The 18,887-nt window shown below is 46.7% G+C and overlaps 1 protein-coding gene across 4 annotated transcripts; it reads left to right on the forward strand.

Annotated features, from left to right (window-relative positions):
* The first annotated feature begins 3,353 nt into the window (after window positions 1–3,353).
* Window positions 3,354–11,980, forward strand: LOC133351627 (zinc finger and BTB domain-containing protein 17-like). 4 transcript variants are annotated; one of them, XM_061566969.1, is made up of 3 exons: window positions 3,544–3,565; window positions 4,340–4,411; window positions 5,073–11,980. In XM_061566969.1, the coding sequence occupies exon 3, from the start codon at window positions 5,373–5,375 to the stop codon at window positions 7,104–7,106; it is 1,734 nt and encodes a 577-aa protein (XP_061422953.1). In that variant the 5' UTR covers window positions 3,544–3,565; window positions 4,340–4,411; window positions 5,073–5,372; the 3' UTR covers window positions 7,107–11,980. The 4 variants fall into 4 exon arrangements, with proteins under 4 accessions (XP_061422950.1, XP_061422952.1, XP_061422951.1 ...); XM_061566966.1 differs by lacking the exons at window positions 3,544–3,565; window positions 4,340–4,411 and adding an exon at window positions 3,354–3,393; XM_061566968.1 differs by lacking the exons at window positions 3,544–3,565; window positions 4,340–4,411 and adding an exon at window positions 3,368–3,389.
* The last annotated feature ends 6,907 nt before the right edge of the window (window positions 11,981–18,887 follow it).

Below are 18,887 nucleotides of genomic sequence, written 5' to 3' on the forward strand. Positions count from 1 at the left end.
ACTGGATTTTTTTTTACTCTACATGTGGTTGAATGGGTTTCTGATTGAGTTTCACCTATACTCTGTTTTTTTCGGTAAAGTCACGTAGGTAAAAAAGAAAATCAAAATAAATTAAATCACGACGTTTCGGAGGCAACACAAGCTTCCGTCTTCAGGTGTAACCGCTCCAGTGAAATTGGAAGCTGGTGTTGCCTCAAAAACGTCGTGATTTAATTTATTTTTCTTTTCTTTTTTACCTACGTGACTTTACCGAAAAAACCAAAGAGTATGGACCCTTGCAGTCACGAAAACTTAAAATCTAGAATTAATGTCCTCTACGGGGAGGAATTTCACTTATCTGATAGAGTTTTTAACAGACAACGAGACAAGAAGTCACAGCTCATCGAGACGCTAACCTTCTGTATATAGTCTCGTGTGTCTTATAGTTCTCTCTATTTAACACAGTAATTTTGCTGTGACGGTGCCACCTGAAGACGGAAGCTTGTGTTGCCTCCGAAACGTCGTGATTTAATTTATTTTCATTTTATTTTTTACCTACGTGACTTTACAGAAAAAACCAAAGAGTATGGACCCTTGCAGTCACGAAAACTTCAAATCTAGAAAGAATTTCACCTGGCTAACAAGAAGACATCGTTGTTTTCATGTTTTGTCTCTTTCCTGAATTATATCCCGATTGTGTTATCAGTGACACGTCAAGAGATGACGAATCTCATTGGGATCTTTCGAAAGCGACCTCCCTTCATGTTCGAGAACGGCCCATGGACGTGGATACCACAGAGCTACCTCTGAGATCCCTTCAAGCGACATTTGGTCCTTACACCAGTGGGAAGTACGTTCCCAATTGTTGTTAATATATATCTGCGCGTACCCTGATCCACTTGCTCCTCTTTTTTAAATCTTTTATTAAATCCTTTATATTAAGTTCACTTGCGTGCTTGCTTGCTTGCTTACGACCGTGCAAATCTTTCGGTCGTTTTTTAACCCACTTCCCGTGATCCAATCGAGCTGACATTTTGCACACAGACTCGTTGTGTGAGACAATTAATGTTCGTGAAAAAAATTTTCCTAAATTTTACACTGTTTAGGGAAAACAAATTAAATATTTAATTACCAATTGCTTAATACTGGCAGACAATCATCTGACCCATAGGTGGCAGCCATCTCAAGCCAGAGGACGAGAGGACTCTAGCCGCCCGTTTCAAAGACCAATGTGGGCTGGGTTGTGGCCCATTGAACACGCATATAGAGGATTTAAAAACTTTGTTTTTAAATCCTTTATATTAAGTTCGCTTGCGTGCTTGCTTGCTTGCTTGCGTGCTTGCTTGCTTGCTTAGGACCGTGCAAATCTTTCGGTCGTTTTTTAACCCACTTCCCGTGATCCAATCGAGCTGACATTTTCCACACAGACTCGTTGTGCCAGACAATTATTGTTCGTGAAAAAAAATTCCCAAAATTTTACACTGTTTAGGCAAAAAAAATTTATTTTACATATATTCAAATAGAACGCATTCATGGCTTTGGCTGAACGTCAGAGTGTAAGAGCCCAGAGCGTAACCCCTCCACAGGCTGTGGTGGAGTAGCGCAGTTGGTAGCGCCCTCGCTTCCCATGCCAAAGGTCGCGGGATCGATCCCCGTGTCCTCCACAGACGAATATATTTTTAAATCCTTTATATTAAGTTCGCTTGCTTGCTTAGGACCGTGCAAATCTTTCGCTCGTTTTTTAACCCACTTCCCGTGATCTAATCGAGCTGACATTTTCCACACAGACTCGTTGTGTGTGACAATTAATTTTCGTGAATTTTTTTTCCCAAAATTTTACACTGTTTAGGGAAAACAAATTAAATATTTAATTACCAATTGCTTAATACTGGCAGACAATCATCTGACCCATAGATTGCAGCCATCTCAAGCCAGAGGACGAGAGGACTCTAGCCGCCACGCCTATAAAGGATTTAGAGTGAAAAACTTTGTTTTTACGGGTTTACTTGTTACGGGTTATTAAATCCTTTATATTAAGTTCACTTGCTTGCGTGCTTGCGTGCTTGCTTGGCTTGCTTACGACCGTGCAAATCTTTCGGTCGTTTTTTAACCCACTTCCCGTGATCCAATCGAGCTGACATTTTGCACACAGACTCGTTGTGCGTGACAATTAATTTTCGTGAAAATGTTTTTCAAAATTTACACTGTTTAGGGAATTTTCTTAAAATATTTAATTACCAATTGCTTAATGGTGGCAGACAATCATCTGACCCATAGGTGGCAACCATCTCAAGCCAGAAGACGAGAGGACTCTAGCCGCCACGCATATAAAGGATTTATAGTGAAAAACTTTGTTTTTACGAGTTAATTTTTTAAAATCCTTTATATTAAGTTCACTTGCTTGCTTGCTTGCGCGCTTACGACCGTGCAAATCTTTCGGTCGTTTTTTAACCCACTTCCCGTGATTCAATCGAGCTGATATTTCCCACACAGACTCGTTGTGCGTGACAATTTATTTTCGTGAAAATTTTTTCCAAAATTTTACACTTTTTAGGAAAAAATAATGGTATGACTGTGTGTGTGTGTGGGGGGGGTCTGTTTGTATGTATGTGCGTGCAAGTCTTCATCCTGGTTCTGGTTGTATGTGCTTGCGTGTGTGAGTGCGTGAGACGAGGTGGCCGAGTGGTTAAGGCGATGGACTGCTAATCCATTGCGTACCGTACCACGTCGTTGTCCACTCATTGACATGCTAATTTTTTCTCTGCCCCCTCCCTCTCTCCGCCCCCTCTCTATATTTAAGGCCTCGTCACAGAGACGATCCCTCTCTCTTTGTGCCGATACGTGTTCTCTCTCTGTGTATCTTCATGATGTCTGTCTGCTTATATGTCTGTCTATAGTTTTCTGGTTAGATTTTTGTTGCTATTTCTTTTATACCTGATGATGATTGCTTGTGTTGGAATCGAAACGTCGTAGTATGCTATTATTTAATTTATTATTTTATCGTTGTATGTGACTTTACCGAAAGAAGACGATCGCTTGTGTTGTGATCTTAACGTCGTGGTTTTAGTTTTTTATTTAGATTTTTCTCTTTATTTTTTTTACTGAAAAAATTTGTTTTTATTATTATTATTTTATTTTTCTAATTTGTATTCGCTTTATTAAAATTTTTCTATCTACGTGACTTTTCCTGAAATAACCAAACAATATTAAAAAAAATTAGGAATCAATTAAGGGTTCGCAAGACACGTGGCATCAGCTAGGGGGAGTTGCATTGCTGGCAACTTTAAAGGGGTGGAGGGGGGGCGCATTTAAAAAACGCGGTTTCTCTTTGTTGTTGTTGTCATTTAAAGGCGCGCGACTTGCCGTAGGTGGCCCGTGACGTCACCAGCCAAGAGGCAGGAAAATTGCGGGTCGGTGAGTGAAGTCGTCGTCGTTGTTGTTGTTTGTTGTTGTTGTTGCCGTACCGAAGCCGCCTTTAATTGTTTCTGTTTAACGGTTCGGCTTTCATCGGATCCGCGCGCTCGTTTTCCCCTTCCTCGTGCAGATGTCAGCCCGCAACACAAGCGCCTGGGCCTTCTTTGTTGAAGTGGGGACGCAAATTTCGTCTCTGATGCTGCTGCTGCTGATGCTGCTGCTGCTGTGATGGTGGTGATGCTGCTGCTGATGCTGCTGCTGATGCTGCTGCTGATGCTGCTGATGCTGATGCTGCTGCTGTGATGGTGGTGATGCTGCTGATGCTGCTGCTGATGCTGCTGCTGATGCTGCTGCTGATGCTGCTGCTGATGCTGCTGCTGATGCTGCTGCTGTGATGGTGGTGATGCTGCTGCTGCTGATGCTGCTGCTGCTGATGCTGCTGCTGTGATGGTGGTGGGAGATGTCTCGCGTGTGAACTGGGTTTCGTTAGGCCAGGAAACCTCCACTGCTGCAGTGTCAACGTCTCACGCTCTCGTGCATTGTAACTGTGTGTGTGTGTGTGTCTAACGCATTGTTCATAATCAAGGTTTGTGGGTCAGATCGCGTTATTTATAAATGTGTCGTAACCCTCCACCACCAGATACGGCCAAACAGTAAAAAAAATGTGTCACGTTTTCAAAGGACAAATTAATTGACTTCTTTAGCCCACCGGTGTGCTGAAGAGAGAATCAACAATATGTGCTGAAGAGATTCTCTCTTCAGCACATATTATGAATAATATTGGTCGCGAAAGCGTACGTGTTTAAATGAACGCATTGTGTAGGAATCTGACGCATTCTGTGAGGCACGCACATTGTGTGTGCGTCTCACGCATTCAGACTCGCATTGTGTGCGAGTCGAGAATCCCTACGAGTCTCACATTGTGTGTCTGTGTGTGCTGCTGTAGTGGGGAGCGGTGGTGTAGCGGTTAGCGGTTCTGGGCCTCCCTTAGGTCGACTCAGCCTTAAATGAGTACCTGGTACGGTGTGTGAAGATCGCCACTCGGGAGACAAAGGCGGTCGGGCGTGGTGCTGGCCACCCACCCCATCGTGTACCGTTGCGGCCTTCATAGGTGCTCGCTAACAGCACTTGCCCCTACAGTCTGTTAAGGCTATACGGGGGATCTTTGTTATCATTGTCTTACGCATTGTGTACGAATCTGACGCATTGTGTGCGAGTCTCACGCATTCTGTCAATTTCGCCTTTCACGCCAAGTAAGTTTGGGATTTGGGTGCCAAGAGAAAACCCACGACGTGTTCCAAGGGATGACACTCCAACGTTGACAGTGTGTGTCACTGGTCAGGGCCCACATGCTCTATTGTCATCACCAGACCACCACAACATCTGTGTGAGCCACCACGTCTGGCCATAACGGACACACTACCACCGTTCAGAACTGGACTTCAAAACTGCACGTGGACACATAACGTGGCACCCCCACACCCACCTTGGTCTCACGCCAGCACTAATCACGCTCACAACTTGCGCAATGTCCATTTGCAAATCTTGAGGGAGCAGTGGTAAGGTATATTGTTTTAGTGCCCCGAGAACGATTGTTTACGGGCGCTTTATACGTTAAAATTGTTATTTTTCATAAACAATGTATTTTAACTCGTCCGATTCTTTTTTCTCTTTTACAGGCACTTGTTTGGCGGTGGAGTGAGGACTGACAACAATTCCATTAAATCATACCAAAACGTATATTACATGAGCCACTAGTGATAGCACCTCGTTGTACTGTTAATCCTGTGTTACGTTATTAAGCGGCATGTAAAACTTGTTGCGGCTCCAAATACATTAATGCTCGCTTCTAATTTAGAAGACTGAATCGTGAAGTGGTGACGAATACAATTACTAAAAATCTATATGTATATACCAACTAAAAATTACAGCCAATATCAATAACGGCAATCGGTACAAATCGGGAGCAGACTGTAGCAATGGCCAGTGACAGAGGCGGCGAGGCGTTTTACTTGCGCAGCGCCAGCGCGCTGCCCAGCGTGACCCATCGGCTGAGCGCCATGCGGCACACCGGCTCCTTCTGCGACGCCGTTGTGGAGGTGCAGAGCCGCCGCTACCTGGCGCACAAGGCCGTGCTGAGCAGCAACAGCCCTTACTTTGCCAGCCTCTTCTGCCGAGCCCCTTGCAGCAACCTGGGCCCCTTCGCCCTCGACTTCCTGAGCGTTGCAACGTTCGAGCTGGTGCTGGACTTCGTGTACAAAGGTGCGGCGCGGGTGCGGGCGCACGAGCTGCGGCCTCTGCACGACGCTGCCAGGACGCTGGGCATCGCACCGTTGGAGGAGCTGTGTCGGCCGCTGCTTACGGATGAGAGAACGACCCCGATCGTCAACGCGTCGTCGTCCGCCACCTTCGACTACGACGGGAGGCCTCGCGGAGTCGAGGCCAACCTACGAGCCTCCCCCGAGCTGGTGTCCGAGGGGCTGGCGCCAGATTTATTTGACCGCGGGTTCCTGGAGGATGGCACGGGGGCACTGTGGAGGAACCGCTTTGCCGAAATGGAAGGTGTCAGCGTGGCGGGCGTCTCCGGCAGCGGGCACAAGCCGGACGATGGGCTGGACGCAAGCAGCGTGGACGACGAGTCTGGGATTCACTCGGCCTCCAGGGGGATGGAGGACAAGCGCTGCTCCGAGAGCGATAGTGGCCGAGCAGAAAACACCGCCACGGAGCAACTGTTCCTTTGCCAGGTGAAGACTGAACCGAATGAGGAGCCGCCTTGCAAGGTGGCCAGGACCGAAAGCACCAGAGCCAATGGCGGTCAGGTTTCCGGCCTCGCTGCGGTTGATGGGCGAACTCAGGAGACGGGAGGCTTCAGGGTGACGGACATTGCCGCGCTCGGCGGTTGCTCTCGTGAAGACCTAGACGGGTGCGCGGAGCCCGGCGCGAGCGATTCTCTCGCGGGGCAGAGCGCGGCGGGAGCAGCGCAGCACGAGATTGGTGTGGCGCAAATCGCAGCCGACCACGTGCAGTGCCAGGTGTGCGGCGACACCATGGATGAGAACATCTCGTCGCTAAGGGAGCACGCGGCCATCCACGTGGACCGCGAGACGCTCAAGTGCCGCGTGTGCGGACGCGGCTTCACCACCTTCAACAACGCGGTGCAGCACGTGTACAAGCACTGCGGAGTCACCGTGCTCGCCTGCCACGACTGCGGCAAGACCTTCCTCTCGCTCACGCGCCTCACCCTACACTACCTCAACCATTGCCGCAAGAAGCGCCCGCCTCCGCCGCTGCCTAGCGTGCCATTCGTGCGGCCCCTCGAGTACCGGCCGCCCGACGACGCCGGCGAACACCACGCGTCCAGCTACGCCCCGTGTCAGATCTGCGGGCTGCCCGTGCACCAGAAGATGGCGTACCTGCGCAGTCACGCTCGTTCCCACGTGGACCTGGAGCACCTCCTGTGCATGGTGTGCGGCCTGAAGCTCACCTGCTCGAGCAACCTCATCAAGCACGCGCTGCTGCACGTGGGCGTCTTCCTGTTCGCGTGCCCCGTTTGCGAGAAGCGTTTCGCCATGCAGTGCCTGCTGCAGCAGCACCAGAAGAGGGGCACCTGCCTCCCGACTCTGTGGAAAGCGAGTGCCAGGGGGGACGGTCCCCATGGTGTGGACGAGGCCAATAGAGTGGCTCGCTCCAGCTCCATGCCCCCTCTTGAGTAGACTTTTTTTTTTATTTTACCTCGTACAGTATTACTGTGTGATATTTCGCAGTTGCACTGTCTAGCTCTCCTGTGACGGTGGGTCACCAATTCTGGCGTCACAAATGTAATTAAGTTTAACAGGAGAGGAAGTATGGTGTGTGGAGGGTGCTGATTGTTGGGAGGTGAGAGCACCAACCTAGGCTCTCAGATTTATGGGTTTTAGCTCACCTTTAATTACGAGCCTTTTGCCCGTCCAAGGACGGGCGTATTGCAGTAAATCTGAAACTTGCAAGCAAAAAGCAGACACACGACGTTATATTCATTGCATCAATGCGTGCGCAATTTGTAAGGGTGCGGTGACACAGACTTATTTCACTTTAAGGTTATAATCCCTTGTTGATCATGACGTCCTTTTTACTTTGATGTCTCAATAGCGTGACGGAGATTGCGTGACATGAGGCTTCTGCCTTTGTCGGGAGGGTTGTGAGTTGACGCCGAGGAGGGGGGAGGAGGAGCCTAGGCCCCCCATGTGGAGTGACGTCAGCCGCTAATTATTATGAATAGGGTGGGTGTCCAATCTGTAGGACGTGACCTTAATGATTATTATGTAACACGATTTCTGTTCCTGGGTAGTAAGTGTTATTTTCTAATTGTTTATGCCTCAAAAGTATAGGAAATGGCTATTCCCACAAACTTTGCTTTTGTGACCTGTCAATCTGCAGTTCTCTACACTCGGATTCTCGAACTCTCTGGAGAGAAGTCCATTGCGAATGACCATCCTAGATGTAGTGTCCTTTTCAGATAACCAGGTTTTACCCTGTCGTGCATGTTCCCACAACCATTTTGGGCTGATGTCCAGTTTCTGAAGACCTCAGCCGTCACTTCTGGACCCATGCCACGAGGCACCTTCAAAGGTTTTCTTGCTGCCCTTCACCCTCCTAACTTGTGCACGTGTACTGGCGGCTTGCGTGATTTCTGTCTCTACCTTACCACCCTGAAGCCAGTGAGAATCTGGATCCTTGGGGTGTCACACGCCCTTCACATGGCCCACTACAACCTCAAATAGAGAGTGTTCCATGCAGATAACCCGTACTCTACCACGTAGATATGGCGAGTCGATTTCCACCTCTGGTGTGGGACATCATCTTGCCATTCCATCAAAGGACAATGCTATTTCCCGCTGTAAAGTCATCTTTTAATAGGTGCCTGTCAATCAAAACACCACTACACCCTGTCTCTCTCAACAGTCATACTGTCATCCTTGCCCAATCTGAACATAACCTGGTTGTGTTGGATACCTTTTAACCGCCCACATCCCCAAGGACTGGTAAGTTTGACCCATCCTCCAGTGTTGCATACTGGCCCTTTTCTGTCTAATAGCTGTCCCACCAATCCTGTGTGTAACCTGGAGTCTTTTCCAGCAGGGCTGATCTTCCCGTGCTGATCACACATGCATGCAAGATGTCCTGGTTTTCCCACAAGAAACACTTTCCAGGATTGAACTGCTGTCCCCCTTCAAGGCGTATCAGGGGTTTTACAGGGACCTTCAACTCAGTTGTCTTCCTACTCCCTGATGTACTTCCTGGGACCCAAACTTTTATCCTGCAGCCAAACTTCACGTGCGGTTCTGTGCTGTTAGAAACTGTTCTGCTGGTGCGGCTACAGTGCCAAGACTCTTGGATTCTCTCCCTAAGGCAGGGGTGGAGAACCTTTTTTCTGACAAGAGCCATTTGGATATTTATAACATCATTCGCGGGCCATACAAACTTATCAACTTCAAAATTAGCCTGTTATATTTTGCCAAATATTTAATTAACCCACCCCTAATGTGATGGCTGGAACTGCTTCTCTTTGGCGAGGCGTGTGATGTTAGCTGGTATTGATGGTGTTGCTACTCGCAACTGCTTTTCCAGGTTTGCTCCTAGATGTATTGAATTTCGAGTTCCGCCTGCGGTTGCCTTGGCAGGGCCACACCAAATGATTTTGCGGGCCTTATACGGCCCGCGGGCCGAACGTTCCCCACCCCTGCCCTAAGGCATACCACCAGATCCCGTGGAGATGCTCACAAAACCTGCTCACGCAACAGCCCCCCATAGGACGTTGACACTTCCTCCCCCCAATTCTCCCCATCGATCTAGATCAGCGGTCGGGAACCTATGGCTCGCGAGCCATATATGGCTCTTCTGGTGACGGCATATGGCTCCCAGACAATTTTGAGCTGAAAAAAAAATACAAAAATCAGTTTGGAACTGATTTTAAAATACTTGTGATATTGCTTAATAATACTGTGTCATTTTAAAGTAAATAGAAATTAGTTTTGAAGATAAATTTCACGGGTCACGGGGCCTCAACGCCTGCATGAAGCTCAACCTCACCACGTACGAACCAGACTACAAGGTCATCAGCAAAACCATGCAGCACCAGAAGTCGCATTAAAAGTAATACATATTTTATTTATTATACGTTACAAATACTATATGGCTCTCAATGCAATATATTTATAAATATTTGGCTTTTATGGCTCTCCCAGTCAAAAAGGTTCCCGACCCCTGATCTAGATGGTCACGAAGTCTCACCATGAATTGGCCAAAACTTTTACCCTTCTCTGGCCTAACTTTGTGGAAATGTAGTTCTGAAGCCGTCCTCAGTGAAAGCATACCTCTCGAACAAAGCCGCTTTAAAATGTTCGTAATCGGAGGCCTCTTCCCTACCGAGTTGGTGATACACCAGGAGAGGTTTACCACTCAGCAAGGCACTCAAATTAATTGTCAAATCAGATACAGGCCAACCATGGCTCTATGCGTACCTTTCAAACCTAAAACAAAAATAGTCAATCTGATCCTTTGTCTCCATCGAACTTTGGGAGCTTTGGTACAGTGCTATTCCCTGGAGCTGGCCCCATTGAAATGGTTGCACCCACACTCAAGTTTCTTGAGTTCCAACTCAATCTGTTCCATTTTAATTCTTTCGCCTTCAACAGCTTCCCTCTCTAAGCAATCACCCCTTTCTAAGGCTTTACATTCCCGTGCCGTTTCCTCTCTCTCCCCATTTTACATTTCCATTTTGAGCTTTTCGAGCTCTGTCGTCTGTTTCTCCTGAACGTTCTCCCTTTCTAAAGAAATCATCACGGCCTCCTTCTCCATCTCTCACCATCTTTTTGCAACTCTTTCATCCCGGAGAAACATCTCCAGGTCTTGTGCCCCCCCTTGCAAACCTGCTGCCTCTGCACCCTCTCCCACCACGGGGCCGCTGCAGACCGCATGAGGCAAGGTGGAGGGGAAAGCCCCATGTTAAGGCTCGGTGTGCAAGTTTGCACTACACGTTTTAGGCAAAGTGTGACCCCAGTGAATGTGTGCATTCCACACAGCTGGGAGTTAGACCTATCCCTGCTCACTTTCCGTCTCGCTGGTGCTGCTGGTACTGCTGCTGTGGTGGTGCTGCTGCTGCTTTTTAAATCCGTTATATTAAGTTCACTTGCTTGCGTGCTTGCTTGCTTGCTTACGACCGTGCAAATCTTTCGGTCGTTTTTTAACCCACTTCCCGTGATCCAATCGAGCTGACATTTTGCACACATACTCGTTGTGCGTGACAATTTATTTTCGTGAAAATTTTTTTCCAAAATTTTACACCTTTTTAGGTAAATGTTTTTTTATATTTAATTACCAATTGCTTAATGGTGGCAGGCAATCATCTGACCCATAGGTGGCAGCCATCTCAAGCCAGACGACGAGAGGACTCTAGCCGCCCGTTTCAAAGACCAATGTGGGCTGGGTTGTGGCCCATTGAACACGCATATAAAGGATTTGTAGTGAAAAACTTTGTTTTTACGGGTTAATTTTTACAAAATGACTGGAGGGCCATAGAGTTGGTGCTTTCTGCCTCCTCGCCCGACTGAGTTCCCTTTTTTAGGGAGTCCCCAATCCGCCCAGACTGGGTTTCCCTCTGTAACTGGTCTCAGCTGGTAGGTTTGTCACACTAAACCCCCCCCTCTCAACTCACAGAGTGACTCCGATGCACCACCCGTACTGCCAACTTGTAAAACAAGTCCACTACGGCGTGGTATTTCATAGTTGCGCAGTATATCTCTCCCAACGCATGTTGCGGCTTGGACGGTGTTGGACGTCACACCGACCCACGTGTGGCATACAACCCGAAAACATCTGGGATCTCGTACAGACGTGCCCGTTTTTTTACTCTTTAACGTGACTTTGTGTCACCATTTTAGACTCGCCAATGATAGATACCTCACTCTTTCCATTGTTAGGTCACAGCGATTTCGTCGGGACTTGATTGGGACATGATGAGACGTTTGCAGTCTCGGCGTTTTACACAAACTTTGCGATTGCTAATAGCAGCGCTGGGCAATGTTTTTTTATTTTAGCTTGCCCGCTCAGGGGCAACTAACTGTGTGTGATGCAACGTTCGCCACCAAAACACTGCCTCAGCCATACAGAGACCTCGGCGTGGTTCGAATCAGGCGCTGGGCCAGGATGCAAGCAATGCGGTTGTGTTGAGCAGTCTTGTCCCCTCCCACCAGGCAGATATAAGCTATACTCTGGTTCTTTCGGTAAAGTCACGTAGGTAGAAAAAGAATAGATCACGACGTTTCGATCGCAATACAAGCAATCGTCATCAGGTGAGACAACCACAGTTTCGGCACCTGATGACGATTGCTTGTGTTGCAAACGTCGTGATCTATTATTTTTCTAGCTACGAGACTTTACCGAAAGAACCAAAGAGTATGGATCCCTGCAGTCACGAAAGCTTCAAATCAAGATATAAGCTAGTTCCTTGATTTGTATTAACACGTCAAACATTACTCAAATGAGCATGAACTTGATGAGTGTAAGATAGGTACATATAATGATTAGTTTTTCAGGAGCTTAATGGATTTTTAAAAAAATTATATATCAGACGTGAGAATCTAGTTGTAGATATAATGGAGTTCAAATGTCAGCAGTATTTAATTGTATTTAACGGATCTACGAGTTATCTGGCCTGTTGTCTGTGTGTATTTCCATATACGTCTGAAATAACACTGAAAGTATTGTACAAAATAATTGAAATACAATATCGACATAATGGTAGCAACGGCAGAAGAATACGTACGGCAAGCTGCATAATCTGCGAAAGTCCCTGTGACTCACGGATTACCTCTGGCTCGCAACTCCCTCCGCAGTCCACGGGGTATTGAATCTCTTCCGCGAGAAGATCACTCCTCCCATAATACGAGTCACAGCGTGTTGCAGGCATCCTCGGAATAATTGTAATTTATTATCTTATTATTCTATTGTAATTATAATTTAAAATGTTTTACTGCATAATACGCCCGTGAGTTATTCTCAAGGTGCGCTCTGAAGTGCAGAGAAATGCGCATCTGCAGATGAGCAAACGCAGCGCTCCACGTAGTCAAAAGGTCGCACAGAGGGGCGAAGTGAAGCTGCAGACGCTGTCTCCCCGACAAACCTGGTCTTCACCTGAGGACGGCTGCTTGCGTTGTGGCCGAAACGTCGTGAGAATTATTTTATTATGTTTTATTTTTATTATTTTATTACTTCCCTTCTACGTGACTTTACCGAACGAACCAAGAAGATGAATCCCTGCAGTCACGAAAGCTTTAAATCGAAATTGAAGCTGCACAGTGAAAGGCGGTGCTGCAAGTAGGAAGGTCGGTGATGTGGAATCTTTATACAGGTAGGAACAATGTTCCACACTGCCCACCAGGGATTATTTGTCTGTCGTGCATAAATATATATATAATATAAACAGCTCTTTGATTGGTGGAGACCTACTGCCGGGTACGGAGAGGGGAGGTTCCTAAGGGAGGGGGGGGGGGTCAGCGGAGGGGCTTGAGGGAGGGGGGGGGGGTAAGGGGAGGGGCCTAAGCAAGGGGGAGGGGCCGATAGTTAAGGGGGCTGGCTACCTGGCTGGCTGCCTGGCTACCTCAAGTCAAGTTATCTTGTCTACAGGTAGGAACAACAGGTTCCACACTGCCCACCAGGGATTATTTGTCTGTCGTGCATATTTGTCGTGCACGAATGCGCTGTCCAACCAAGTTCCTACCTGCCCACTCCGAAGGAACGTGTTTTTGCTAAATTTGACAAATGGTCATGCACCGGCACAGGCTAGCTGCGCTGACGTGATCTGTGGAGTCGTCGAGGGTTATGGCCTTTATTTTAATACTGGAAAAAAGGACAAAAATCCTTTAATATAGACCCCTATAGTAGATTTGCTCCAATTGAGTATGGAAAAAAAATCATCAAGTCCGCACCTCCGATAAACACGGCTGACTAACCTACAGTTCGAAAGAATTTAACACGTAGCCTTTCGCAACCAATATTATTTATAATCAATGTTTTTGGGTTAGATCGCGTTATTTATGAATGTGTCGTAACCCTCCACCACCCGACACGGCCAATAATAGTGCAGACTGACTTATTCCTGACACATGTCAATAGGCAGAGTACAATATGGATGGGGTGAATTTTCAAACGGGTGTCTCGTGTAACTGCAGGAGGGGGGGGGGGGCAACCCCTCCAGCAATGAAAAATGATAGAGGAGTTAGTGAGTAAGTAAGGACTTGTCCCTTGCTTTTTATTCGACGCGTGTGCGGCGATGGCGCAGCAATCGATCGGGGGTCGAATTCGAACCGCGTTGTGTGATCGGCATCGCGCTCGCTGAAGGTGAATGCCTTCAAAGAAGTCGTGTACTGTATACGCAACTGCGCACAATTCTGAGTCACTTATAACTGCTTTGCCGTTACTTTTTGCCAATTATGGACTCAGACTATTGTCCTATCATCTCATCGAGTCCCTGGCACGTAATAATATACTACACAATGGCAGTGGGAGTCTCAAAATGCCGATTTATTACTAATAAACCCCAAGACTTTTTTTTACCCGGTGGTTCCTTGCCTTCGTCACAACAGTGTGTTTATCTTCTTGGTTCTTTCGGTAAAGTTTTTACCGAAAGAACCAAGAAGATGAATCCCTGCAGTCACGAAAGCTTTAAATCGAAACAGTGTGTTTGTGTGTGTGACGCCATCACCGTTAAGCTGTCTGAACCATCTCATATTTGTGTTGTGTACACAAGAGCGTGGCGGGTAAAACAGATTGTGTGTGCATGTTAGATTGTGTAGTAAGCGTTTAATAATGTTAATAAACTTGTTTTGTTTTTTTACTAAACAAGCTTTGTGTTTTGATTTAAAGCTTTCGTGACTGCAGGGATTCATATTCTTGGTTCGTTCGGTAAAGTCACGTAGAAGGAAAATAATAAAATAATAAAAATATCAAACAATAAAATTCTCACGACGTTTCGACTGCAACACAAGCAATCAGCATCAGGTGTGAAATCCACAGCAAGACAATTTGAGCATTTTATTGTTTTATATTTTTATTATTTTATTATTTCCCTTCTATCCCACAAGGATTCCGTGCTCGGCTCCCTCATCTCAGTATATCCCCTGCAGGTTGGCAAAATCGTGACCGGATTTAATGCTGATCGTCATATCCACGTTAAATACACCCAGCTCTACATCGTCACGAACGCCCCAAATACAACGTCGCTGTACACTCACATCCCCCCTTCACGTGGTCCCTTCGTGGATTGGTGCTCAGCGTTGGCAGATGTGAAGAAGTCCTCCTCCTCGGCACTCTGTCCTCCAGCAACTGAAGCCTTCTGTCAAAGCCTCCAGTAAACCGTGTCTCAGTGAGCGGTCGTTCATTGCCCTCTGCCTTAGTCTGGCAATGTTCCTGTACCCCCAGCAAATCCGTGCTGTCAACGACCCACCGCAGCTAAAGTCCAAGCTCAAGACCTTGCTGTGTTTCCCTCTGCCGGTGGGGTTACCGTCTCACTCTCTGGAGCAATAAATTCGCCCGCTCTTCACGTGCACAGTCTTGAGATGCAGTCGCATGCCGATGCGATCCAAATGAAAACTGTGAATTTTGTGCGACAACACTTTCACGTTGCGATGTGTAAATTTTGAGTCTCGTGATGTGAGCCCATGTCACGCGTGCCAACGCCATGATGCATTTGCACAGCAGCGAGCGGTTTGGTAGGTGGCTGATGATTTAAGGCTTGTCTAAATTCATCGGGCGGGTGGGGGTTGTCTCCCCATATCTAATTGGACAAAATAAATGTAGACCGCGAAGGCGAATCGAGACAATTCTGGTGTATGGCAATGGATTTCCAATTAGACGGCGGATAAATTACTTCTATATGCAGGTAGTGGAAGATTACACATTTCAGCGCTGTCAATCCTGTCTTTTGAGTAATAATATAAACAAATACATCTCTATTTAAAGCTTTCGTGACTGCAGGGATTCATATTCTTGGTCCTTTCGGTAAAGTCACGTAGAAGGGAAATAATAAAATAATAAACATTAAAATAAAACAATACAATTCTCATCACGTTTCGATTGCAACACAAGCAATCATCATCAGGTGTGAAAACCACAGCAAGAACATTTTTAAAAAGTGGCGGTTTTTTCAAACCGGATCCTTGGGGGCACGTGAGGTCACTTATAAATGTGTGAAATCATATCATGCACCACGAGAGTCATTGGTGAATAATCATGTATGAATCTGCCAATATAAAATAACTACGATAAAATGTTAATACATATGGTCACCTATAACGATGTAAAAAAACACCTTTCTAAAGTATATTGATTGTAAACAATGTGTTGTCCAAAAGCCAAAAAAAACCGTTGAGAACCACTGCTGTCGAGTGGAGGCTTATCCCACCACCAGTGGTGTGTGCAAGCAATTGCAGGGCTGCAATTTTACCCTTTTCTTTACAAGACTAAGCAGCCGCTGTGTGTCACCATTGAACCCGTCGCAATACGTGGATGTCTGGACTAGGTTGCTTGGAAGCACACATCGCTCGCGTAAATTCGTTGCAACCGGAGGAGCCTCACATCATCGGGTGCCGTGTATTTAAATATTGATTGTCTTTCTAGTGCCGGATTAAGCTAGTGCGGGGCCTGTAGCATATGTTAGAGGGGCACTAAATAAAATAAAAAAATCCCATAAATATTAAAACACGAATGCATTTACTTGCATAGTAAAGTAATTGTATTTTTTCATTTGCTATACAGCCGATAAAACGACAAATCACGAACCTTAAACACCCAGTCGTGCATAGAAGTTAAAGGCGGTATAGTACTATAGTAATATAGCAAGCGCAGAATCATTGAACCGGAATTGATAGCATTTAGCGCGGGTCCCTTGAAAGTGCGGGGCCTGTAGCATATGTAGCTACTTGTGCTACTTGCATAATCCGGCACTGTCTTGCTCTGGGTCAATTGTTTCAAAATAAGTCTTCTTATCCGTTGTCAAAAATGCAAGCCCTCAAATTCACGCCGATGCGCCCCCTTCTGGCTCACGTGGATGGTAGCTGGGCTGGGTGGCTGCACTGTTGACGACCCTGAGCAGTCTAAACTTAACTCTTTAATTTTATTTGACCAGACAAGGCCAACTCGAGCGATATCGCCGCTTTACAGAAGCGACGTGGCCACAAAATGGTCACTTAACGAAGTGGCTTATCATTTGGAAATGTACAGCAGCCAAATACTCTAAACGTGTGATGTTGATTCTAAATGTTGAGGGGAAAAACCGGAGGACCCAGAGAAAAATCCACATGACCACTGGGACAGAGAGAGACACGCAAACTCCAAATACACAGCAGGCGTCAGGGGTCGGGATCGAACCCACGACATCATGTATACCAGGCGAGGTAGTTAACATCTCCTAGCCACCGTGATGATGATGATGAGAGAAACACGCAAACTCCGAATATATAGCAGCAGGCGTCAGGATCGGAATCGGACCCACGACCTCATGTATACCAGGCGAGGTAGTTAACATCTCCTAGCCACCGTGGTGATGATGATGAAACACGCAAACTCCGAATATACAGCAGGCGTCAGGGTTCGGGATCGAACCCACGACCTCATGTATACCAGGCGAGGTAGTTAACATCTCCTAGCCACCGTGATGATGATGAGAGAAACACGCAAACTCCGAATATACAGCAGGCGTCAGGATCGGACCCACGACCTCCTGTATACCAGGCGAGGTAGTTAACATCTCCTAGCCACCGTGATGATGATGAGAGAAACACGCAAACTCCGAATATACAGCAGGCGTCAGGATCGGACCCACGACCTCCTGTATACCAGGCGAGGTAGTTAACATCTCCTAGCCACCGCAGCGCCCTCAGGAGTCGACGATGGAGTTGTGCCGTGCACGCGATGTTCTTTACCTTTTGTTACGGGTGGCAGATTTTTTTTTTAAATGCCCGTGTGTGTGTGTGCCAGTTGGCCGTAGCGCTTCTGTACTGAATGTTAACTCGCAGGGCAGGAGGAACTCCCAGGACAGTATCGAATATCTACGTGCACTGGCGGAGCCAGTGGGGTGGGTGGGGTGGCACGTGCTCCCCCCCCCCCCCGCAATGATCCCATCGAAATCCCCAATTTCAATGGGATCATTGGGGTTTATTAGTAACTAGCTTGACTACCCGGCTTCGCCCGGGACTTGGATTCACCACGCCCGGCCGCCTTTGTCTCCCCAGTGGCGATGTTCACACAGCACACCACTCGTTTGAGGCTGAGTCGACCTAGGGGAGGCCCAGGACCGGTTCAAATAATCGTCACCGCTGGTGGCCGTGAGCGGGAATAGAACTCGGGTAGTCGGGTTCGTAGCGCAGCGCGCTACCTGCTACACTACAATGCGTCACGCTTCCACGTGCGCGGGTCACGTGACAGATGTGACGTCACAGTTCACTTGCCGTGCAAAAAATAAATGCATTATTAAGCTCCCCCCAAAATTTTGTAAAAGTGTATTTTTTATATTTTGTGCATGGTGTACAGTCTGGAAAGCACCCACATGGCAAATTTCAAGTTTGTTGCATGTCGGGAAGTACGCTAAACATTTTGAACAGACACACATATTCACAACTTTGCCTTTCCTATATATGGAGATAAATAGGCATTTTGCTACCCCCACTGCCACTGTGTAGCATATTATTAATTGGCAATAAGTAGCGGCAAAGCAGCTATAAGTGACTTTCAGAATTGTGCGCAGTTGCGTACACAGTACACGACTTCCCTGAAGGCATTCACCTTCAGCGAGCGCGATGCCGATCACACAGCGCGGTTCGAATTTGACCCTCGATCGATGGCTGCACCATCGCCGCACACGCGTCGAATAGAAAGCAAGAGACAAGTCCTTACTTCTTCTTGGTTCTTTCGGTAAAGTCACGTAGAAGGGAAATAATAAAATAAGAATAAAATAAAGCATAATTGTATTTTATTATGTTTTATTTATTATTATTGTATTATTTCCCTTCTACGTGACTTTACCGAAAGAACCAAGAAGATGAATCCCTGCAGTCACGAAAGCTTTAAATCGAAATTTAAATCCTTAAACTAACAACTCCTCTATCATTTTTCATTGCTGGAGGGGTTGCCCTCCCCCCCTACCGCCATTGTCTACGTGCATGTATTTTAAAATGTTATAAAGATCATCTTTAAAAGTTGTATTTACTATGAGTCTTCAAAAACTTATTTTTTTCGGAGGTTGTAGGACAAAATAAAATTAAGCCCGATCAAGATTCTCAAGAGGCATATTCATGTTTGGCGTCCTCTCTCTCTGAGATGTGAAGTCACAGTTGAGAGAGGAATTTAAATGTTCTCAGGGCAATCAGTCACAATCTATTTGAGGAAAAACCGGCCCTTCTGCTGTGTTTAGAGTGTTTATTTTACGAATATTCGGTTTAGGAAAAACCTCATTTATTTGG

This window comes from Lethenteron reissneri, chromosome 38, assembly GCF_015708825.2.
Source record: "Lethenteron reissneri isolate LAM-NWPU_2019-01 chromosome 38, ASM1570882v1, whole genome shotgun sequence".
Lineage (NCBI taxonomy): Eukaryota > Metazoa > Chordata > Hyperoartia > Petromyzontiformes > Petromyzontidae > Lethenteron > Lethenteron reissneri.